Genomic DNA, 24,594 nt, shown 5'->3' on the forward strand with positions numbered 1-24,594 from the left:
TCCTTCACCTAGTGGTATCACCTCTTAAGAGATTTATTTTTTTTTATAATTCCCAGGATCAGAAATACAAATGGGGGATCCCACAACCACATCTAGCCAACAGCAATCCTTCTGCCATTTTTCTTCCTCATACCCTACTGTCTATTGAAGAGACTTTAAAAACTAGGGAAGAGGATTACAATGCTTAAGGCCTTCAAGTATGTCCCTCATTCCCTACTGACCCAGAAAAACAGAATCTCCTGAGAGAATTGCTTACGGCTTTTCTGGAACCTATGTTAGTTATCTTCTATCAAATAAATTATTTTGAAAGCTATACTACTGTTGGCTATGCAGTTATATTATTAGTATTATTTTCACTTTGACATGTGGCAAATATCTCCTTAAAATATCTGAGGAGATGGCATTTTTTGCTGACTCTTCATGAAATCTTGGCTCTAGGCAGGCTGAATGCACAGCTGAAGCATTTGGACTGTGGAGACTGGCAGGGCTAGGAATACAGATCAGTTTTGTTCTTACTGCATGTTAGCACTTGAACTGCAAGGCAATTTGCTGCTAGAACAATTGGTCTGAGCTTAAGTGCGTTGATGCACTTATTGATGCACTGATGATACTGAAGTGTTGCTAATCAACATTTTCATTAAAATGCACTGCCTTAAATGAGGCAAGAATAAATGTGTTCTTACCATTAACACAAAATGTGATAGTAGGGCAGAGTCTTATTATTTCTAGCCACATCTCACAGATAGCTTTATGCTATGTTGTTCTCAGAGAGGATCAGCACTGGCCTTGCATGATGAGCTCCCTGTTCCAAATGTTTGTGACAATTGGCAATATTATGCTCTGATGAGGTCATACGGGAATCTGTAAGATAACAAGCAAACTAAGACAGGAAAAAGCTTATAAATCACATTTATTTTTTAAATCTCATGACTTCTGAAGTTTTGACACAGTGTACCTGTAATAATTGTGCTATTTTAAATGCTGTATTAACAATATTTTACCTCTAATGGTAGAGTACAATGGTAAGCATAAAGATCAATTGACTCAATTGCTGTTGTACTCTGTTAACAGTAGGAACAGAGCATAATGGTATTCTTAAAGTGACAGAAACAGAAGAGAATGGAGCGAAGCAGAAGAGCAATCTGTCAGTGGTCTGGGAACTTCTCAGTCAACTAATTTTGTTCTGAAGTTAACCTCCATATTCTCTCAGTTGATGAATAATTTCTTCTCATTTCTAGCTACAGTTTGTGCTATATAATAAATAGAGGGATTACTGTCAGGGGCTGCTGCAAGCCTGGAGTCATTTCTTAAGCTTGATCTTTATATTTTAACTTTCAGCTGAGTCCAGAGTGAAGCATTTATGGATTCTTCCAGGAGTGCCAGATTTCTGCGATTCGGAAGTTGTCCCAGAGATTTATACTTCAACACTTGCTTTACAAGTGGAAATAATTCTGAAAGAAACTAAGCACACAGATGTGTTGCTTGATGGGATAGTGTGTCTGTCTCATCTTTCTGATCTCTATGTTATCTAGGGTCATGCAAGAGTTACTTACGTAATGCATTGCATGTGGCCCGCAGGAGGTTTCAGCAGCATGCCTGTGATGTATGGGCACTATCAGCTCCATAGATTGTATCTAAGTTATTCCTTCATTTTTAAGTGTTGCTTTCTCTTCTTTTCAAATTATTTGGAAAGATGCACATATTTTTTAGGGATTTCTTTTTGTATGTACTCTGTTAGTTCTGCACATATTCAGCCAGGTCTGATGTCACGTTTCCATGACAGTTCTGCACAACTGCATTTTAAAATGCACGACTGGTAATTTTCTGGCACTCTGAAATACCTTCATAAGTAAATGAGAGCCCGAGTGTACTAACATCACAATAACATCATGGCCGCTACCTGGATAAAGTGTTTAATCACACTGAATCAACATTTGTCTGACTGACTTTCCTTATAAATGCAAGTATGTGTCACAAGCTAACTGCCAGTGGTCAAAAGCAAGATGTTAAAATTCAGAGAAACAATATAGACAATGTTTTCTTAAGCAGGCAGTAACTAAAGTCACTCAGACATCCCATCTGTGTCTTAAGCATGTGACATTGCCAGGAGCATCTCCTTTGTTTGCCAACATCTGGCAGACCAGATGTTGCAGCTGGAGGAATTTTTTCCACTGCTCTGCACCTTGGAGCAGCAGGGTGTGATGTACCATGGGGACTGTGCCTTCCACACCTTGCTCTGTGGCATTTTTCCCTCTACTTTTCTTTCTGAGGAGGAAAAAATCATACAAATCCACCATAGGAAGTAAAACACGTTTGTTAAAGCCATGGTAATGTTAGCCTAGTAATACTGTATTTTGGCAGTGCGATCAATGAAATTCTTTTCTAGTCTCAATTTGAGTAATACTTTCCTTTTCTTGCAGATGGTCCTGTGTCTGTCGGAATGAGTCTGGATATTGCAAGCATTGATACCATATCAGAAATAAATATGGTATTGTAGCTTTTATAATCTTTTTGTTTTGTCTGTTGGTAAGCTAATGTCTTGTGTTTACATTTGCTGGCAGTGTGACTGAGGTTTTTCCTCTTGATTGGTAGGAGAAATAATTTAATTCTTCACTGTAGATGGGAGATTATAGCACTATAGTCAGTACTGAATTGCAAAGGACGAGATTTCTAGACTAAAATCTGTACCGATGGAAATCAGATCACCTGTAGATATAAACAGAAATTTGCTACTATTAATCTTAATTAAAGCCATATAGAGCAGTATTTGTTTTCCAAATGAAAAGTCTAAATCCCTACGCATTTCAGAGAATTAGATATATTTGCATGTGACTCTGAAGCCACTCCCTTTCCTTTTGTTTAGAAACAATCATAATATTTTTTTTCTTTTACTGTCGTGTTAATTTATTCCAGCTGTTTCATTAGATTTGTATCTGTTCTTTTTGAACAAACTATGAAATGGGGTATACTTTTCTAATTAAAGATCTGCTCTTGCTATGTAGAAACAAAAGACAAAATTCATTATTCAGGTATTCAATACTGGAAAATAGGGATATGTGGATAGTAATACATTTTACCATTAAATTACTCAGACTTCTAGATAAATGGAATCTGAGAATTCTTCTTGTACTTGGCAAGTATTCACAGGTATTTATAAAAGGAGAAGTAAGCTCTGAGCTAAAGATTGACTTATCATGATGATTAAAATACACCATAACATCAAAAGTTGATTAAAAACATGCTAAGAAAAAGTGTGGTTTTAATGTTAGACTACAAGGCATACTCAGATTGCAGGTGAGTTGTCCTGAGAGCAATCTCCAAGGTCTCTATAGATTTGGCGCTGCTGTTTCCCTGCTCTTGTTAAAAAGATATATTCAGCTAAGAGGTGATGATATCTTTAATATATTTCCATAACTTCCTATTACATTTCATTCTTTTGCCATTATGAATGTGAATTTATACAACTTTTTCCCGCAGTTTTCTTAAAAATGCATTATTTAATGGTTTATGTGAACAAAATGCTGTTTGCAGCCACTTACTTATATAAATCATTGTAAGATTTAAAGATTTACAGAGACAGATTATCTGCTGTCAAAACTCTGATGACTTCAGCTGATTTATGGCCCCAGGCTGAGGCCCTCAACATTTACTGTGAAATTTCAATGACCTTAAGAACAAAATCTACTCGAGATAATATTTTTTAATGACAACAACATCACTTCAAGTGCTGGAAAATGTGGCCATATGAGGGCCTGTGCTACTGCTGTCCAAGTGCCTGCATTTATGATTGGGATACAAAGAGTCTCAGAATATCATGCTCAGCAGCTGGTTCCGTGCACTTTAGTAACATGGAATAATAGTGATTTGTTTAAGTGATATATATACACACACACATATTTTTATATATTTTTACATATTGTATTTCAGGATTACACAGCAACCATATTTCTGAGGCAGCGGTGGACTGATGAGAGGCTTTGTTTTGATGGCAATAAGAGTTTAAGTTTAGATGGTCGGCTTGTGGAAATGCTCTGGGTCCCAGATACTTTCATAGTTGATTCAAAGAAGTCTTTTCTTCATGATATCACTGTTGAGAATCGTCTGATAAGAATATACCCTAATGGAACAGTCTTGTATGCTATAAGGTATGTATATACCATATACCAGCCTTTGTGTTTGGCTTCTGGTTACACTTGAAGCTTTTCAGGTTAGCATGGTTTTATGCTTTAAAAGCTGTTCTATTTGTAGAAGTAGAATATACATAGTTTTATAGTTTTACAAATATGTAATATGGTTGATTGATATAATGAAATTATTAAATTTAATGCCAGGTCTCATTTTCAGACCTTTTAAAAGGATACCCTTCCATACCTTTTTGCTTTTGTGCAGACCAAACGCAGGAATTGTCCCTTCTGCTATTGCAGTTGTTTCGTTGTTGAATCATCACAGAGGAAGGAAGCTACAGTGACTGATTTGTGTTATTTATTGCAGAAGACTTCATGATTCAATAAAGTTACATGGCTTATTTTTGTTTTTACTGATGAAGTTTTATCCCCGTAATAATCAGTGTTACTCTGTTTTTCAAGGATTACCACAACTGTTGCATGCAGCATGGACCTGACCAAATACCCAATGGATAAGCAGACGTGTACCTTGCAACTGGAAAGCTGTAAGACAAGTTGTTCTTAGTATTTGTATACCGCTAGAGAAATATCTCTGTGTGATCATTTCCACAGACTGCTGGCTGTTAAGTATTACTGAAGAGGCTGGAGTATTCATAAAAGCCAAGTCACAACACGTGAAATAATTAAAATAAAATCAAAATACTATTTTCACTCTCAGATAAACTCGTGAAGCTTCACTGAAAATAGCATGGGTACTGAAATACTAACGTTAAATAAAACCAAGGGAGATGCCACTAGGTCTGTTCTGCAGGAATTGCTGCAGTTATTCTGTCTATCTCTAGGGGGGGTTCTTTGAGCAGGCATTTTTCAGCACTGCTGAGGAAATATGTTTTTCAGTCATTTTTGCCTCTTTTCTCACTTTCAAATATTGCGATTTTTTAATTTTTTTTTTTACCTGAAAGAAAGAAATTAGGATAAGACTTATGTTTAAGGCATAGAGTTCATATTTCATTAACTTACTCTCTTCATATTGAAAAAGAGTAATTGGATAGAGAGTTCTGTTCAGAGAGGGCAAATACAGAGATCCTTCTATGACTTATTTTAATTCTCTTTGTGACAGTGCTGTGGGAAAAAAATGTCATAAGCGGAAGGACCAACACTAAATCTCCTCTTTTAAGTTCTCACTGCATCTCTGAATGTCCATGTATTTTTTTCATTGAAATGCTTTCTAATCGTGGTCACTTTGCAGTGGTTATCACTGTGTATGTTTAAAGTTAATTCAATTATTAAGACAATATCAAAATATTTTTGTTTGTTTGTTTTTGGGGATAATACAGAGTGACACCTAAGAGGTGCTCTATGAGATAGGAAAAAAAAAAAAGTCAAATATTTATTAATACATATTCAAAATGTTCCTTTGGAAAGTTTTTAAGTACTTATTGCGTTTCATTCTTTAGCACTTCAGAACTGTGTGAGTGTTCATCATTTCTGTTGGTAATGACCAATTATAAGATGGCTTATGAATCAAAGGGAATCAGCCCCCAGACTTTCCTCACACAGCAGTCCCTTTGGAATCAGAAGTTTTATGGCGATAAGATCTGTTTAACAGTGATTCCAGTAAGAATTTGTTTTAATCTCCAATTTGTTTTCCTTTGGAAGAACATATTGGTAAGTCACAATATAGGGCTTTATATTAAACGCATGGCTTAATGAGTCATATAATATTCACTTCCAGGATGAAATATATGTCCCACCAGAACATAGAGCTTTAAAAAAGACATGATTTATAAAAAATAAAAAAAAAAATGCAAATTCCCCATATAATTAAAAATAAACATTGTTCTGAATGATTCCATCTGCTTTGTCAAAGCTCACAAGCATCTGCTGTCCAAGGGGAAAACTTAGCAATGTCATCACAAAAGCTCCCATGTCATTTGTATTTAGTTTTGAGGAGAGCAGCTAGAAAGAGTGAGTGCAGAAAGAAAGAGTCTATCTTTAGCCATGGCCCTTTTCTTCAGTGCACTGTAATATTTTCTTACAGATACACTGGAAATGGTGCTTGCTTCCTCATGAGATAAGCTACATCAGTTAATAGGCAAATTATGACATCATCACTACTTGCAAATACCATTATGTGAAGTTAAGAATGGTGAATGCAAGTGTAAATACACATCCATACAAACGCTCCTAAATAAAATATAAAATATGTAGCAGGTATTTCAGCTGAAACGAGGTGTGTTAGATGTTAAACTCTGATGTAAAGGCAAACATGCCATGATATTGTGGTTTTACACAATAAAATGCCTCTAGTGGTCTCTCCAACATACTCTTTTATTATTAGTAAGCAATAGCACAAATTATGTTCTACTTTCTACACAGTGAGGCACTTTAGAGCCTGAAATTTCTATAGTTTTTTCCCATTTTTGCAGTGCTTCAGAATATTGTGGAGCACCAGTTAGTGCTTTGGGAGTGTTTGTGTTCACGGCCCTGTGGGAGGTAACACCAGCAGTCATTCATAAAGGGCTGGGGGCTTTTTTCCTCCCTTTATCCACCCACACAGGCTGGTTCATATACATATTTATTTGTGGGCCCATCTCTGAAGTTTTATTTCCTTTTTCATCTCATCCTTTACCATTTATGCAGTGAAGAGCCATGTGAAGGCACTCAGCTTGTGCTTGACAATCAAGAGAAATTAAAATTAGCAACAGAATGGTAAAGAAACTCATTTGTATTAGGCATTATGAATATTTAATCCCAAATTTACTATTTCTGTGGTTAACCCTGTTGAAGGTAGCTGTTTACACCATATCAACAAAGCACAGGAATGAGACATTTTGGGCTTGAGGAATTAGTGAGAAAGAAAACTCAATGTAGTGTTAAAAAAAGAGATTATTTGTAAAATATCATAGTTTAAGGTTCTTGTCTATATAAACCTTTAAAAAATTTTACAGTTAGTCAGGTATTAATTCCCCGAATAAAGTATAACATTACACAAAGGGAGCACTGTGCTGTTTAATTTTACTGACTCTTTGGAAGACTCAGGAATCTCTTTACAAATAGAGTTTTGGAATTAGTATTTCGAAGGTATTATTGCATGTAGGATGACAAAAACCTCCTAATTATTCAATTGGTGAAGATACTTTGGAATGAGCAAAAGAACCTCCACCTGAAGATAGGCTTGTTTACCAGTTAAACAAGTAGGGTGATAACCAGCATAGTGTTTCCTTGAAGAGACATTTCTGAACTCCCTGTTTTTCCCACATAAAATGGCTGTAAGAGGTTCAGTACTTTCTTGACACTGTAAGAGCTGGTGCCATTATATTGAGTATAAAATGCTCTTTTTTATTTCTGTGATTCTAGAGCTTTGTTCTTTCAGCAGTACGTACCCTTGTGCAATGTATTGCATTATTGTCTCTGAGTGTAATTTACTTACAATTGACTGGAGCCTAAAAATAATCATCTACTTGTGGTTCTGTGCCCTAAGCTTGGCTATTAACTTGCACAATACAAGTCTGTCAAATGCAAAAATGATTGATCTAAGAAAGCTAAAGGAAAAGATGTTCAAATTCTCCCTGTTAATATGTAAATTACATTAACATAATCTTGAATTAATCATATACACTAGTCTGAAAATTGCCTGCCTTTTAATATAATGGGAAAAAGCTACAGAGGTATTTTAGCAATAATTGTGATGCATACTGACAACTTCATCACCTAGGCTGGTGTCCTTGGAAAGGGGCTGAACTCCTGAGCCAAGATCCATCCCAAGTGATGACCCAAGCCCAGGTTGGAGTGCAGCTCTGGAATGTGGGTCTTCAGCTCTTCATTTCTACTGATGGGAAGACTAAATACACTGTAGCGACCAAGAAAGCATCCTGGGAATCCTCAAAGGGCATGCTCAGCTTTTTGTCAAATGTTGGCATTGTTGTGGTTCCTAAAATCTTTAAAGCTTTGTAGCTTTTGCTTTTTAAATGCCATGTGGTACTACTCTCTTTTGTTAGTTTATCTCATGTATACTACAATAAAAGACATAAAAAGGATTGTCTCCAAAAAAGACAGCTTTTAAATGGTAAGAATTAGTCCATGTTCAGTCTTTGGGAGTTTTATTGCAAACAAGCATTAACATTCTGCCGAAAGTTGCGTTGTTTGTGTCTCATCGTACTTTCAGGCAGATGAATAAGAAACAGCTGAGCCATAACTGCTCTGCACAAATTAATTATTGTGTAAAATAAAAAAAACGTTGCCTTGTGTACCTCTACAGGGGGTTACAATATCAACGATGTCATGTTTTACTGGACTAGAGGAAATGATTCTGTTCGTGGTTTGGACACACTCCAGCTGGCACAATATACAGTGGAAGACCACTTTACTTCAGTATCTGAAGCAGTATATGAAACAGGTAAAAAAAACCTTTATAACGTGTTCTAGATGTGGTTTGGAATATGGCTCTGGAAGCAGTACAGCATTGAGGAGCTTACTTGATGCTTACTTTTTGAATGACATTTTTTGTTTTCTGTTGGATTACATTATTGAAACTGCACACAGGTGTTGCCAGCAGAGACCTGCTACTGTAAAGGCTGAGACCTTGAAAGCATTATCTTGGAGAACATTCTTTTGGAGATCATGCATTACCTAGAGAATAATGAGCAACACATACATTACTCATTCTGCTTGATGCTGGGGAGAGTTCTTATGAGGGAATAAGAGCCCGTAGGTTGGGCATTTAAATTTGAGACCTTTGACTCTGGGTGCTCAGTTGAGGACGGTTTCTAGCCTTTCTGGAAATAGCCACTCTGGTTTTGTTAGAAAAAACAAAAGCCTCTTTTCAGCGATGGAAATTTCTGTGACTATGTTGGGTGCTCTTATAGCTGCAGGAAGTTGGGCTTCATCGCTAGTGCATGTAGGGATTGTTTCTTATCTTTGGTGGCTTCTGTCCAGCGTATGGGCAGCAGAGTGCAGATCACACATAGTTAGTGTGCCCAAGAAAGGATCGGAAGCATTTCCAAGGACCTGTAGGACTTAGTCTCTTTTCTCTTCTTCAGAAAGATTTCTGAGGTTTCCAAGTGTGCAAAAACTACTTTCTGCTCCTTGAGTTGCTCTCAAGTTCCTCATTGCTGTTATTCATTGTGTAATTCAGTTTCTCTTCTGCCCACACCAATACCTGATGCTGACCAGCACCAACTGCTGATCTCCATGTGAGGTCACGTGCATCCTTCAAACCTGCAGTTTCACCAGAGTCTGTTACTAATTCTGAATTACAGATATATTGTTTCAGTATTCCATGGTTGGATATTTCTACTTTAACGATACAGCACAGAGAAACTTCAGGATCTGATTTCAGGCATTAGTTGGACTGAAAGCCCAAGTTCTCTAAATGAATATGACAGTAGAAATGAAACACGTAATAGCAGGCTTCAGGATCACAAAGTATCTTGCTACTTACATAACTGACATCTGCTTGCCTTCCTCCTCTCTGCAGCTTCAGGCTGAACAGCATCAGACTCCATCAGAGAACAATTCTCTACTGCTCTTCTGCCCAGAAGGGTATTAGGACCTGTTCACTACACAGGAAAAAAGGAGAGGAAACCTGCTTAATTCTTATCAACTTCTTTTATTTATCAACCTGCCTGTTTATTTATTTGTGACAGATTTTAGACTCTGGCATAATGCTGTTTTTTACGAGGTGGAATAAGAATGATCTCCAATGACTAGGGGCATGGTCTGATTAGGTATGCTCTTCAGTAAATGGTGCTGTCTTCTTCCCCTCACGTTGGCAGCAGTAATATGCATAAAGTCAAAATCTGCTCCGATTTAATATGTTGTAATGCTTGCAGCTTAATTTGATTAAGATTTCCCACCTCTACTTGTTTCAGTTCTCCCGTTTAAGAAAGCCACATTCTCAAGTGCTCTACTGTACTTTTAAATGAAATCCCATAATCCTCTTCATTTTCTGCTGCATCTATGATGGAGGAGCTATTTTCTGCGTATTTCCTAGGAAAGCAGTGCCTACTTTAACCCATATTAAAAGAAAAGCCCCCACAAGTTAAGAAACTGTGTAATCAATTTGGAGAGGAAACTTTATGCTTTGCATTTTCAGACATTATTAACCACATTAAAAGAAGTATTTTATAAATAACAGTTGTGATTCACAAAGCTGATGCAAAAGATATTAGAGAAGAGCAGTGCTGTTGTATTTCCTAACATAGCAAAAAAAGCAATCAAAATTTGATACTCTGTGAACTTGAACAGACAGTACAGCTGTTCTGTAAGTGAAATATTGTACAGTGATGGAGAGCCCAAGTTCACGTACAGCTGTGGACAAAGCCAAGATTAGAATATGGTCAGCAAAATCCCTGCATAAGCAACTTCAGTATACTTAAGAAAAGGACTGCATGGATTAATCTTGTTTATAGAACACTGTGTATCACATAATAGTAATCATGTTATAATAATCACATAATACGAAGTGGCTTTGTATAATATTAACTAGAGGGCTGGCCGGAGCTTTGTGCTGTTTCTGCCTTGCTACAAAGTAATTTAAATTTGGACATAAGTAAATTCATTGCTAGAGCCACTTCCTGCATGTCTTTAACTATAATCCTTATTCTGCAAACACTGGTACATATGCTCTTGAACCCCAAAACCATGTGAGTGCATCAGTGGTGGCTGGCTTTTTATTGTAGTTGTCTAGCCAACACCACCTGCATCCTCAGAGTAACAAATAGTGGTGTAAAAATCTTGCATTTATTATTGGAAAAACATGAAAGCAGTTAAAGACTGTTACAGTCTAGCTTTTTGTGTAAATAATGATAGAAATAAGGTTGGAATAGACTTTAACAATTCACTTAATCTGTTCTCATGTCCCAAGACAAGCTCATCTATATCAACAACGCACTTCATGACAGATGTTCTTAGCAGTAAATTAGACAAACCTCCAACATGTCTACTCCTCAGCCTTTCTAGATTAATTTTTTTCTGGTGATTATGCAAACATATTTTCCTTGTGTCTAATCTTGATCTCCCTTGCTACGTTTCAGACCCATTATGCGCTGCATTGTCTACTGTGGATAAGAAAGACAAATTTCCTGCTGCTTTTCAGCAACCTTTCCCCATTTCTCATACTAATATTTTCCTTCTCTTTAATTCACATAAACAGTTTTTCTATTGTTCTTCTATTGTTATCCTTACTGTTCTTCCATAGACTTTCTCCTATCTTTGCTGATGTGCAGCACTCAAAATTCAGTGCCCTGAAGTCCTCTGTAGAACTAGGGGATTACTTCACACATTTCATGAACTCTGTTCCTCTTTATCTACTTTAGGTAGACTTTTGCTTTTCTTGCAGAAAATTCCTGTGCACTGCTGACCTCATTTTTCAGCTTTTCAGCTAGTAATTCCTGTCTGAGGGTAGGACTTTTACTTCTATTGAGCTGCATCTTCTTTTGCTGAGGCTGTTTCTGATATTTGTTGTTATAATTATGAACACAGGTCCTGTTCTCCAATGTGCTGACTGTCCTCTTTGCTTGGTATTTCTAGGTATGCCACAGTGTGCTGTCCTGTTTGCCAGTGAGCAATTCTGGGTGCAGGACAAACCCACATGGATTATATTTTCACAGCAAGCCATAGCTAATCAATCTCTCTTAACACTTCTAATCAACGAAAGAAGCAAAAAGGGGTTTGATTCCTCAGGATAGTTGGCTGCTGCTAACTCTCCCTCTGTGCTGACTGACAACTTCCCTTAGCCTTGCTCTCATTGCTGCACTACCGCCATGCCCTCAGAAGCAGCAAGGGTGATGAGCTCAGTGTGCTCAGCTGAACACGGAGTCCTCAACCCCTGTCCAGAAGCCAGGGAGAGTTTTTTCATGCAAACCTTTCCACTTAGCAACTGTGAAGTCAGCAAGGTCGCACATCCAAGTGCTACTACTTTGGCAGAACAAAAGGATGGACAGAAGCATAAAGTCAGCCTCCTGTCCTTGATTCACACAGATAATAAAGCATTTGCCTTTCTGAAAAAGCTTGCAAAGGGAGCTGGCTGCTGCCGCTTGTCTGCAGTCTGTCTGCAGTGTTTTTCACAGTCTTTCTCACTAAACAGAGGCATTACCTTGCTCAATCTTTCTCACTGCTCTGCAGTTTCTTATTAGTTAGCAATCAAACTTTTCTAGGATTTTCAATTTTCCTTTTTCATGATGCAGTACACTGAGTCATTTATGGCATTCCCTTTGTCTGTTCTTTTATAATCTGCAATTGCTCTCCAATTGTTACTTCTGATATTGTCGTCTTTGCCATGCAGGCCTTAAAAACAATCTCAGAACTGCAGTCAGTACAATCTTATGTGAGGACTATCTGGTCAGACTCACTTAAGATTCAAGCAGTTGTATATTCATGTATCTATTGCCAAGTACGTGCAACTTGCCTTGCTGAGCTCGTTGCTCGGATAATTGTTCTTTTTAAGTGGAGTTTTCCACTTGAAGAATACAAAACTTTCCATCATTTGTTCTTTTTCTGATAGTTCTGCAGTGCTTCACAGCATATATTGAAGCTGCAAAACAGTTTAGAAGGAAAGCAGTTATGGAAAATGCATTGAAGATATGATAGCAACATAAAAACATATGGAAAGGCAATGATTTGAATGAACAAGGATGCTAGGAAGAGGGGATTTTTTGCTAACTTCTGGAAAAGTTGTTTGTACTGCAAACAAAAATACAAACACGGGGAAAACTTCCTGTGGCATAATTGTTTTTGTAAGGGTTTTTGTAGAAAAGCTAAACAGGCAGACATATCTGCACACAAATACTATATGAAAGTGTTTGTTTTTTCTAAGGAAATTTGAATTTTCAAACTCTATTTCTGTAAAACATTTTTGTGACGATGAAGCACATGCTGAGAAGCCTCTCCTGATCTTTCTTTTCCTTTAGTTGACCACTGAAGGACAAGTAGAAAAAGAAGTAGTTTGTAAGATCCTGACTGTGAGCAGTGGAAGGTTATGTTGAAAAATATTGTTTCACAGCTGAGAATTTGCTCTATCCAATAATGTGCTCTTCACATCTGTATGGAAATAAATAGGAAGCATTACTTTTGGAGTGACCGTAGCATCCTAATTTCCAATTCTCAGTCAGAGAAGTTGCATTACATTGGCACAACTTATTTGTTGGGTGAAATTGGAGACACTGCTATTTTGTGTATTTGTTGTAATCAAGCAAAAAAATTGCATACTGAAAATTACTATTTTGGCAAATAGTTAGACACTAAAGTTATATCCTGTACTGTTCCCTTAAGAGATGCAAGCAGAGAAGAAAGTGATACATCGGTAGCGTTGTACTGATGAGCTTATGGGAGATGTACATCACACGTTTTAGCTGGCACCCAAGGGGTGATCATACATATTTAATGATAGGGAAGAATGTGCTCTTTGTGCCTGACTGCACACTCTGTGCAGGACACCAAAGTGCTTCTTACATAATGAGTGATGTAGAGCTTTCTTTTGTGGATGTAGAATTCATCAAAAAGTCCATAGGAAGCAACTGTGGGAAGATGCTCCCATCTCACAACACCTGAAGTCAGGAAACGAGGACATTATGGATCACGAGTCCTTCCTTCAGGCTCCTCTGCTGTGAGTTTCTGCTGGCAGGGGGAGCAGAAAGAGCAGGGATGCAGCATTCTGCTGTTAGATTTTTGCTTAATTACAAAATGGGTGATCTGGAATGATAATGATGCTTGTTTATTTAAGCCAAATTTCCAAGGCAAATTGGAAGAGAGATAAACTGTCTTCTCTCGCATTCAGAAAGATCTGCCTTAGACCTATATGTATTCTACTAATGGGGGACAAATGCTATGCTGATATAATTTTTAAGACTCAAAAAATGAAGAAGTCAGCTGGAACCACCTGAAATTCCCTGAGGATGGAGAATCCTTGCATTTTCTTGGGTGCTCTTCTTTAAAGCAGTAGAGAGAGCTGGAAAATATAGAGAGACGGCAGTCTGCTATCTAGATTTGTATTTCATCTCAGCTAGAGCTACTGTCTAGTTTTTTACGTCTGTTCTCTAGTGAATTCTATAAAGCCGAAGAAACTCAGCTTAATGTTCTTTCACTGTGAGGTAACATAAGTAAAATCACCTCATCTTTTTGTGGGTTAAGAGTAGGTGCACAGACAGCCATTCAAGTTCAACACATATTTGACAATCTATTGAATGCAGTAATGTGAGACCTTAGTAAGTGCTAAAGCTCTGCGTCTGCTGCAGAATTAGCTGTCTGCACCGAGATTATTTCCAGCAGATTATCAAATCTATATTGGAGCCATCACACGTTGAGGTGACATCTGTCATGGGCCAGAAACTTGAATAAAAAAGTCTCTGCTCATTTAAATGCAAGCATTTTGTTCTCAGTCAGTCGAGCAGGGTGCAGGCTTGTCACTTTAGGAGTTAGCCTGTCCTGTACTTGAGTTAACTACAGTAAAAGCAGGATTAGTACTGCAGTGCACCTGTTTCATTTTTGATCTGATTATGGCACCAGAGCCTTAGGTATACAAGTCAAAGTGGATGAGATAAGATTGTTATTCATCATTATTATCTCACAGGTAACACACATAATAATAGCAGTGGTGAATCAGTTTACTTTTAAACATGATAACTTTTGGTACATATGGAGAGTGGAGAACTCATTATTTTGTCATATTTTAGCATGGTAAGTATGCATTACATACTTTTTCTTGCCTCCTTCCTTCAGTTTATTTCAGAAGGAGCTTATTGAATCTTATATATAGGTTGCTTCAAATTTTCCATTATAAAGGCTCTTCTGAGCTCTGTGTAGAAATGCTGACACCATTATTATCATCCCCCTTTGCATTCTGGCAAGCAGAAAGCCTTAAGGTTAAAGAATTGCCTTTTCTTTGTTCCCAGAAAAGCCACTCAGCTGTAAGCTTTCACATCTCTATTTCTCTTTGTTGTTCACATTGCTTCAGAAATGTATGGCATCATGAAAAATAACACCAAAGAACACCAATGAACATTCTAAATGCTTGTCCACACTCTGAAATTATGGCAAAATGGCAAAGGCTGACTTGAAATTTTGATATTTTAAACTAACTTCCCACATACGCAGTTTTATGCTCAGATAAATAGAGTTGCTGGGAGATAACGAGGAGAGGATTTTGCTGTATGACCACTCAGTATTGCCTGTTTCAGAGTTTTCCTCTAAGTTTTAAACTTCCTAACTTTTGAGTGCTTTACTTTGACGTACTCTGCACTTTGAATCAATTTTGGTACATTAAGTGGATGACATGGTAAAAATCACAGTACTGATAGAGGTACACTAACTTAGTGCCCCCTTTTTCACTTTAATATGATGGTAATGGTATAAATAATCTTTGCGCCTCCTGCCTCATGGACAGATAAAATCTACTGTCCGTTTGTGTATCCCTTTTTCCATCAGCCAGAAGCTTGTTGAACTCAACATGCTAAACTTACAAAGAAGAAGCCTAAATACAGTATATTTTTATCTTCAGAAGGAGAATGAACTGCCTACCAAAGGACTGTTTAATCCAGTAGTGAAATTGCAAAGGCAGGAAGCTGAAGTCCAGTTAAGATTAGAAATTAGAAATACTTTTTTTTTATACATTATTTTAATCCATGTAACAGGTTATTTGGTGGATGCTTCATGTCTTGGTACGTATAGAGCTCATACGGGTTGATTGATTGAAAGTCTTTCTTTGAGTTGCTCCTTCACAATATTTTTTCATGCTCTTTTCACAGGACGCTACCCCAAGTTAGTGTTTCACTTTGAGCTCAAAAGAAACATCTTGTATTTCATACTAGAGACATACGTACCATCAATTCTCCTGGTTGTGCTCTCCTGGGTATCATTTTGGATAAGCCAGTCATCCGTTCCAGCCAGAATCTGCATAGGTAAGAAACTGATGAACCAAAACTAAGCCTCTTCTTGAGAGCATGAGAGATAATGGCTTTAGGCTGTGTCAGGGGATGTTCAGGTTTGGTATTAGGAAAAATTTCTTCTCAGAAAGCATGGTGAAGCACTGAACAGTCTGCCCAAAGAGGTGGTGGAGTCACTATCCTTGGAGTTGTTCAAGATGTGGTACTGAGGGTAGTGTGGGTACTGATGGGTAGATGTGGTACTGGGGGATGTGGTTCAGTAACCATGGTGGAGATGGGTTGGTGGTTGAACCACAAGGTCTTAGAGGTCTTTTCCAACCTTTATGGTTCTAGGAAACAGAAGTCAGAAGATTGATTTCTTCATTGGAGGTATTTGGCATGGATTTCCAAAAGGTGCAGACACTTCTGAGTTTCATGAAACTGTTTTTCCAGTTTGCTGTCCGCAGCACATCGTAGAGATTCCCCTGGAAGCCTTGCTGTTCTGTAGCAAAGCAAAAGTCCTTGGGAGCTACAGGAGACCCAGAGGCAGGGAAGGCTGCTGGAAGCAGAAGAAAACTCCATCATTTTGGGAAAAAATTCAAAATATTCAAGTGCATGTCATCCGCAGACAGAATTCTGAGTTGTGTTTTTTTTTTTTTTTCCCATGAAGGTGAATGCTACATACTAATTAACACATGAATAGTAAGAGAATTATGAGATTAAGTATAGTTAATTGCAAGTAAAGGAGATTCTGAAAGGGAAAAATGCAGATCAGTTCTGATCAGACTGCAGGTGGGGTAGGGAAAACACTTCTATAGAATAGCAAAGACAAATTTCACTTTAAACGAGGCTGATGGACATGCCTGATATCTGAACGTTTTAATGGAAGCATTTGCATAGTATTGCAACATGTTAATAACAAATATACTTTCTATGACATGAAAATCCTTCCCATTCTAATTTCCCATCTTCTCAGCTTTCCAAACACTTTTCTTCAGTATTTTTAATGTCTTTCCAAAACATGTCATGTGAAATGCTGTGGCATATTAGGAGTTTATGAAGCTCAGGAAAGAGTATCTTGTGGATTACCAAATGCAATGGAAGGCCTCGTTGCTATCTTTTTTTGCCAGAATTTATATTTCTGTGTCCCACAGGTGTTACCACAGTCCTCACTATGACAACGCTGATGATGGGAGCCAGGACTTCACTCCCAAATGCTAACTGCTTTATTAAGGCAATTGATGTGTACCTTGGCATCTGCTTCAGTTTCATCTTTGGAGCATTGTTAGAGTATGCTGTGGCTCATTTCTGCACCCTGCATCGACCCAGTTCAAAGGAAATTCCAAAGGTATTTTAACTCTCTTATTGTTGGCCTACAAAGCACACTTCAATTCTAACTGCTGAAAAGAATAAGTTATTTTATTTAGCACTAATAGTAAATGTATGTAAGGAATTTTATATTTTAATGTAAGTACAGTGATAACTAAATAATGTCAAGAAATAAGAAAAAGGTTTTGTTTTCCTGAATCTTTTTGAAAGAGAAATCAAAGTGAAAGACCAGTGTGATACATGTACAGGCCTTTTCACCTTTTCTCTTGTATACACCCACTCACTGTTCAAAAATTGGACCGAGCAAGGTGGTTTGATCTTATTGCAGTACAGAAAAAAAAAACACAAAGAGCACAAGCATTAATCACATGCCATTTATGAAACCTTCTGCACTTGTATGGAATGTGAGTCAGCTTACTAGCAGAAAGCTTCATGCCTCAGTTCCTTGTAGCCTTCCGCCTACATCTTCTGTCTCAGCAGCTGCAGACTGTGATTCACTTTCTGTTCTGCGTCATTGTTATAGCAGTGCTTTTTATTGCTCTAGTGAGCTTCTCAGAACTCTGAAATGCTGTGAAGTATACTTAAAATACTAAAGGATCAAATCAATGTAGGCATTTTTGAGTCTGGTGGTTGTCATCTTGCTGAAATAATCGGGACAGGTTCATGAGAAAGTTTTGTCGTATCCTCCATCTTCAGTGCAGTGGAAAAGAAATAACTAGAAAGTTAGAAACTGATTGTCTTAAAGCTTTTCATTATAGAACAGGATTCAATATGCAAGAAAGGAAATAAAATTTTAAACAGAAAAAAGGTGATAACGTTTCTTAATAAAGCACAGAAAATGCGAATATGACAAAAAATGCAGGAAGAGGTTTGGTTGGCTGCTGTAAGGTTAAATGGCCAGAAAAAAAAGATGACTTAACAATTTATGCCAATTTAGAGCATCACAAATGCCTCAACCGAGTTCCTCAGCAGGTTCAAGAAACAGGATAATGAATTCTAGTGCTGCATCTTAAAGACCATGAAGGTAAACTAAAATTTTCTACTGTAGGATTTTGGCTGTATGAATGTCAGGTGAGTTGTGTAAATGCACAGAACTGTTTTAAAAAAAAAAAAAGCCAAGAGATGTAGTGAGTGAAGAAGGTTTGAAAAAGGAGCAGAAAGGCTCCCATTGGGTTTTAAAAGGCACAATCTAACTGGGGAATGTCTGCAAATGAACAAATGCTGGTTATGATTGAGGTTTTGAGTGGAAAGCCTAAAAGTCATTTTACTTGGCAGGGTAGCATCAGTAACAATTCCCTCTGAGCTTATCCATCTTGTGAAGTAAGTGGCTGTCATTTGCTCATTGAGTGGAAGAAAAAAGAAAGCTTATTGGAGGTTTGAATAAGAAAGCCAAGTGTTTCAGTGCTGCTGGGATGATTAAGCATCTTTGGATCTGTGAAGGGCATTAATGACTTCCCTTGCCTTCATCTACCTGAGTCAGCATCTCTTGTGGGACACAGGTGCCAGTGCTTACAAGTGAAGCAGGCATGAGAACTCACAGATTTGAAATGTGCATGGAATTAGGTGGAGGTACAGCCCTCAAGCGAGCAAGGAAGAAAGACTTAAGGTGCAATTCCGAGATGGACTTAATGACCAAAGGGGATACTGTGTCACTTTAGGCATGTTTCCTACTTTCTATTCATCAGGAGTGAGCAAATGCAACTCACTTCTTGCCCACAGAAACACAAGCCACATAGGGAAGAGGTAGCTGGTGAGTCCTGGATCAACTCAAAGCCTTAGAGTAAGGAAAATGCCTGTCGTGTCTTTTTTTTACATATACTGTAGCCAAGGAGATGAGCGCTGCTTACTGAGCAGGGTGCCACTGAGAGCACACCTGGCTTGTATTTCTCATTTCTCACTGTGAAAACAAAATATCACAAGGATAGAAATACTAGCTAAAATGTCATGTCACTGTCTAGCAGGTACTTAATGAATCTCTTTGTGATTATCGTCACCACAGATGTGTTTTCCTCATTATCACATGCTCCTGTGGACATAGGGTAATTAGAAATCTCACTTCCCAGTTTGCTGTTCTCATACAAGCCGATACCACCTTTGCACTCAGAATTCTATAAATATGTTTTAGAGGTGAATTGAAAGTATAACCGTCTGCCTTGCATGGGAATTAGTTGTGCTGTTTTCTTTTTTGTTCTTTAAAACACTGGTGCACTGGCATATGAAGTTCTTTTGAGGCTTTAAGGATCTGTAGTTTGAAGTAAAAACTGGAGAAACAGCTCATCATATCTGTGCTATTGCAATGTTCAGTTGTGTGAACTGGTCCTGCAGAAACAGCTTGAAAGCTAATGGCAAAAGCACAGGATCCACCTGCTGTGAGGACGGTCAGACTGACTGTGCCATTCACATCAACTGTGTGGCAGACTGCCTGAATGAAGAGGCTCCCTCTTCAAAATCCTGTTTCTCCTTTTTCATACAAAGGTGTGCCCTCCTATAAAACAGAGAAATCCTCCTTGGACTTAATTCATCTTTCACCTTTGTGTTTTCCTCTGGAGCAGATAGGGAAGAGGGTTGAAAACTGAAGATTACATGGGCAGTGTTGTGAATTTAAGACATTTCTGTGCCAGCATCTTGTGATCTGTACAGACACAGAAGAAGCTGCAGGTGTGTGGCATTCTTGGTTGAGATATTATGAATCTTGAGCACCTATATTACTGCACCTATAGTAGCAGTAACAACTTCCCTCAATTTTGCTGGCTGTTAGATGTCAGCAGAAACTTCAGCACATCCCAGATGGTGGCAGATGATATACTGTACTTTTCCAGGATGCTCTTGATTTTATATCCCAACAGAGCCCTTCCTAGTGCCAGCTGCCATTTTCTTATTGACAGCTGGAACGCAGGGAAGTAGGGGAAGTAACATTAAAGATTAGAGCCACTGTTTTTAACGTGGAACATCTTAATCTATCTTTGCATTCAGTTCTCCATAGCAACCTGGAAAAGTCCCTTGATAGTCCAGGTTATAAGACTGTAGTTCTTATAAGCTAGTGGTTGTGACTGTCCTTTCAATTAACTGTCCCTTTTTTAAGCAATGTGATACAGAAATTTTGCTGTAAATACATCTGAGAGAGCCCTGCCTTGGCACACTGTGAAGGGAGTTGAGTACGTATGCACCACTTTTATAAATGTCTCCTGGAGAGTAGAAGAGAGTTCAGAACGGCTTAATAAAGCACCAGCCTCCTGTGAGTTGTTCACATGCAGTTGTGTGAAAAGAAAAATGGCACGTACACAATGTCCTTTCATGCTCTGCAGTACAACTAATTCTGTACTGACTTTTAGCCAGCCCTACCTGAGAGACGAAGAGACTCAGACTGAAAAATGCCCTACATCCTGTCATTTTTTAAGTCCAGATGTTGTTTTTTTCTCTTTTTCCCTTTCTAAAATGTGAGAGCGCTGGGGAAAAAAAAATATATATCAGGATCTTTCTGACAGGTTTCTGTATTTTGCTCACTGCTGGAGCACTGGGTGTCCCGGATCAGCAGCAGTGCGTGGTTCGAGGTGCCCAGCAGTGCTCCCCACTGCTCTGCTGGGCTGGTGGGGCTCTCTGAAGCAGGACAGCGTATTTCTAACAGCCAAGTCACACAAAAAACTCCAGATTTGAGGTGTTGTTTGGTTTGTTTTAGGCCTCAGGTTGGAAGTCTGTGGAGTGATGCTCTTTGTGCTTTTTGTCCTGTCCGTTGGTTTCCAAATTCTTACACAGCTGCGGCAGGCTAGTTGTGGGGTGAACAAGTTTTTGTAGTCAGAGTATTTTTAAGATGATGCATTGTGATGAGCTACATTTATCTCTTCCTAATAAAGTATACTAGGCTTTTTTGGCAAACAAATAGCAGTAATAATCCCATTTTCTAGCTCCGTCTGTTCTGTTTCACTGATTTACCAGACGCTGTCCAGACTCCAATTTTCAAGGACATTACTAATTTTTAGATGGAAAAAGACCCAAAAACCATGCCACTTGCAAGTACCCTGGACAGAAGAACAATTCTGCACTGGCATGGAGGTCTGTCAGGTGGCTTAATGAGCTCTCTGTGTCGTTAAAAGCTCTATTTTTTCTAAATGAGCTTTTTCTGTGACTGTACCTGCAAACTTCTGTAGAGATTGTCCTTATCTAATGTAGTTCTTATGCAAATAGAAAAAGTGGATTACTCAGAGGAAAGGGATTCTGCATTCTACATTTCACAAATAAATTTTTGGTCTTCTCTTGCTTCTGTGCTACTCCTTGGTCTGGAAGGTAATAAAAGCATCAGAAGAAACATAAAGTTGTGTAGGACTGCTCAAATAAAGATAATTCCCCTCTTAAACTGTTCAGAGTTAGGAATAGTCTAGATACACATCTGGAGCCAAACTCTGGGGCTTAGATCTGCTGTTATCTGCAATATCTCAAACCAGAGTAAGACTCCAGAACTTTCATGGAAGTTTGTTTACAGCTGAAGCTGCAGCTGATGTCTAATCCCATGTCCTCTGAGTCAGTGGCAGAAAACACACCGACTTCAAAGGGTGAAGATTTCATACATGAACTCCATGGCTCTGAGCCATTTCTAATCAAAGAAACAAAACCCACCAGAACACCAGGCGGCTTATACAACATTCTCCAAAGAGCTGTCTTGATGCAGTGAAGCACATGAAAATGTGCTTAACCTTAGTATAACTTTGAACTTAAAATGTAAGTTTCAGGACTCAAAACGAAGTATGAACTGTTTGGTACTGAAATAGTCATGGGGCTTTTCCCTCTTTATGATCTTTTTGTTTTTATTTCTTGCATTTTGTTTTGTTAGTTTAACTATTTCAGTTTTTATTATGAAGCACAAGGAATGGAGCATCTAGCTTAGAAGGCATTTTGTATTGCTGAGTGCTTGATTTGGGGTGCAGCCAGCTTGACCAATATCTGCCATCTCAGCCACCTTCACCGTTCCCCCAACTGGGGCTCTGCTTTACTTGCTTTGCAGAAATTATGTTGCAGAAGATGACTTGTTATTGTGGATTTGCTGCTGTGTTAAGCTTAATGGGCAAATGGGCCGTATTTGAACACAACTAGCTTTGCACTGTGGTCCTCTGGAAGTTTTTGTGGTGGGCTGTCATGTAAGTTGATGTGTTTCTCCTGTATACGGAGGCTTTGAAAACTGAAAGGTGCTGTCTGTACCTGTGGTTTCTCATCCTTGGAATCAATGAGTAAGCCAAAGGAAGAGCTGTAGGAAAAATCCTATTATTTGCTTCAGCTCTAAAGTAAATAGGGCAATGAAACATGAACTTATGTTCCTGCTGTGCTGTTTTGTTTCCTGTCAGGATGAGGATGAAGGGACTGAAGAAGAAAGGAATGGAGTTCTGGCAGCAGTTGCTAACAGTTGCAGTGCTTCTGACACCACGAACAGAATTGATTCAGACAAGGGCAGCAAAACCAGCATCAATGGCAAAAAGGAGAGAAATAAGCACAGTGGATGTAGCTCGCCAATGTCCATAATGAAAAGTCTTTTCTGTATCTTTGATTGTTTCCATGTTAAAAATCCTTACCACATAGACAACTATGCCAGATTTTCTTTTCCATTATCATTCATCATAATTAATGTATTTTATTGGGTATATTATTTGTATTTCTAAATCTTTTGAGGTGTAAAACTGTCATGGCTCAACATCTAGAAAGGAGATATAGTTGGTAAAGTTACAGAAGAAGGAGAAAGCTGCCTTAGGGAAAAGGGATGTTGGTGAACATGCTCTTTTCAAGCTTTTATGCCAAGTCTCATTAACTATCTTTTCTGCTGTTAAATGACTGTCATCTGAAATTGACTTTCCTTTTAGCATGCATATCCCATATTACACTATTTGTCAATGGCCACAACGTCCTTTTTTAATATTTTAATGGCCAACTTTGTAAAATAAAAGTTTGCTTCTGAACTGTATTGAATATATTTAAAAATAAAGATGATGAAGTGTAGTTTTCCTGCAATACTTTCAGTATTAAATTCCCTCTTACTCTCTCAATAATCCATAATTTTTCCAGATTACGTAAGAGAATGTATAATTGTGGATTAAAGTATTTTTGTCCCCTTGTAAGAAAGTTTTGAAGATGTGGGCTACCACCGCCACCCTAGTAACATGTGCAGCTTTGAAAGGTCACAAATACATACCAAGACCCATTCTTTACATAGGCCTCCCTTAGTTTCAGTAGCTTTTCTGCACAAGTGCATGGCAGAACATAGAAATGGACTGGAGATTAAAAAAAAATCACATCCAGACAGGTTTATTTCCAAGTGAGAGCATAGGTGCTGGCCAGTCCTTAATGGAATATGGCTGTTTGTGCTATGCACTTCCCAGTCACAACTGCCGAGGTAGCTATTTGCATAAAGATGAAAAGGTGTACTTCCTAGAGTCACTGAAAAACCTCTGGATACACAGTAATTCATGATGAGGAGATGGAAGGTTTTACACAGATGAAATAGAGAGTTTGATTTGCCCTCACAGCAAAATCTGTGGAAGTATATAATCACTGCACACTGGTATACAAATAGTAGATTTTAACCTATTCAGGCATCTTCTCTGCTGTTTGTAGAAATATCCTGTCATATTTTCAGGCCACTTGAGGCAAATGTACAACAAAGGACACACGAAGTAGGTGAAGGGGAGTGGCAGTGCCAACTGATGATGCCTCTTCATGTAGTTTACTTGAAGATGCTGAAGATGCGTTGCTTTTTGTGCACCAGAAGGCAGCGCCAGCCCAGTGGATCAGCTTCCTTCCTCTATGAGATACCTGCAGGCCAGGACTTTTGGCATAGCAGCTGTTTCATAGGTGCTTGACACTAGGAAAGCATGTTTGACCTTAATATACTTTTTGGTCTTTCTTAATAGAGAAGTGTATCTGTTCTGAAAATAAGATCCTTTGCAGCACTATTTCTTTCATTATCATAATGAATCTTCTGGAGATTTAAGCATCTGAAGGTATTAGTCCTTGATAATTTTTCATTTTCTCGATTATTTGGTGTAATTCCCTTAGCCAGCAATGTCATAGGTGACTATAGCATGCTGCCTGCTTAGTTCGCAGAATATTTATTTTTAAATGTTTTTAAGCAATTTAATGCCCCATTTGAATGCTCCAGTCAACACATATGGCAGCAGAAGTTAAGGGCATCCATCTGCTGATTTGAGTCCTATTTTCAGCACCACGGTTGCCTTTATTATCACTGCAGCAGGACCCTACATAACTCCCTTCCTTTTGTTGCAAGTCTCTTCATTGTTTGT

The 24,594-nt window shown here is 38.2% G+C and overlaps 1 protein-coding gene across 5 annotated transcripts in view; it reads left to right on the plus strand.

Moving 5' to 3' along the window:
* The window catches only part of LOC128078031 (gamma-aminobutyric acid receptor subunit pi-like), a 41,106-nt gene extending 17,823 nt beyond the window's left edge, over positions 1-23,283 (plus strand). For 4 of the 5 annotated variants that reach the window (XM_052677832.1, XM_052677833.1, XM_052677835.1 and 1 more), the window contains 7 exons: positions 2,421-2,488; positions 3,928-4,145; positions 4,587-4,669; positions 8,386-8,523; positions 15,869-16,021; positions 17,140-17,333; positions 22,648-23,283. In XM_052677832.1, the coding sequence (XP_052533792.1) occupies positions 2,421-2,488; positions 3,928-4,145; positions 4,587-4,669; positions 8,386-8,523; positions 15,869-16,021; positions 17,140-17,333; positions 22,648-22,959 (1,166 nt within the window). In that variant the 3' untranslated portion in view covers positions 22,960-23,283. Of the gene's footprint in view, positions 1-2,420; positions 2,489-3,927; positions 4,146-4,586; positions 4,670-8,385; positions 8,524-15,868; positions 16,022-17,139; positions 17,334-18,589; positions 19,064-22,647 lie in introns of those variants that run through there. The other variant, XM_052677837.1, reaches the window with a different exon arrangement.
* Positions 23,284-24,594: the final 1,311 nt, after the last annotated feature.

Source organism: Tympanuchus pallidicinctus, unplaced genomic scaffold (assembly GCF_026119805.1).
Source record: "Tympanuchus pallidicinctus isolate F22 unplaced genomic scaffold, pur_lepc_1.0 scaffold16, whole genome shotgun sequence".
Lineage (NCBI taxonomy): Eukaryota > Metazoa > Chordata > Aves > Galliformes > Phasianidae > Tympanuchus > Tympanuchus pallidicinctus.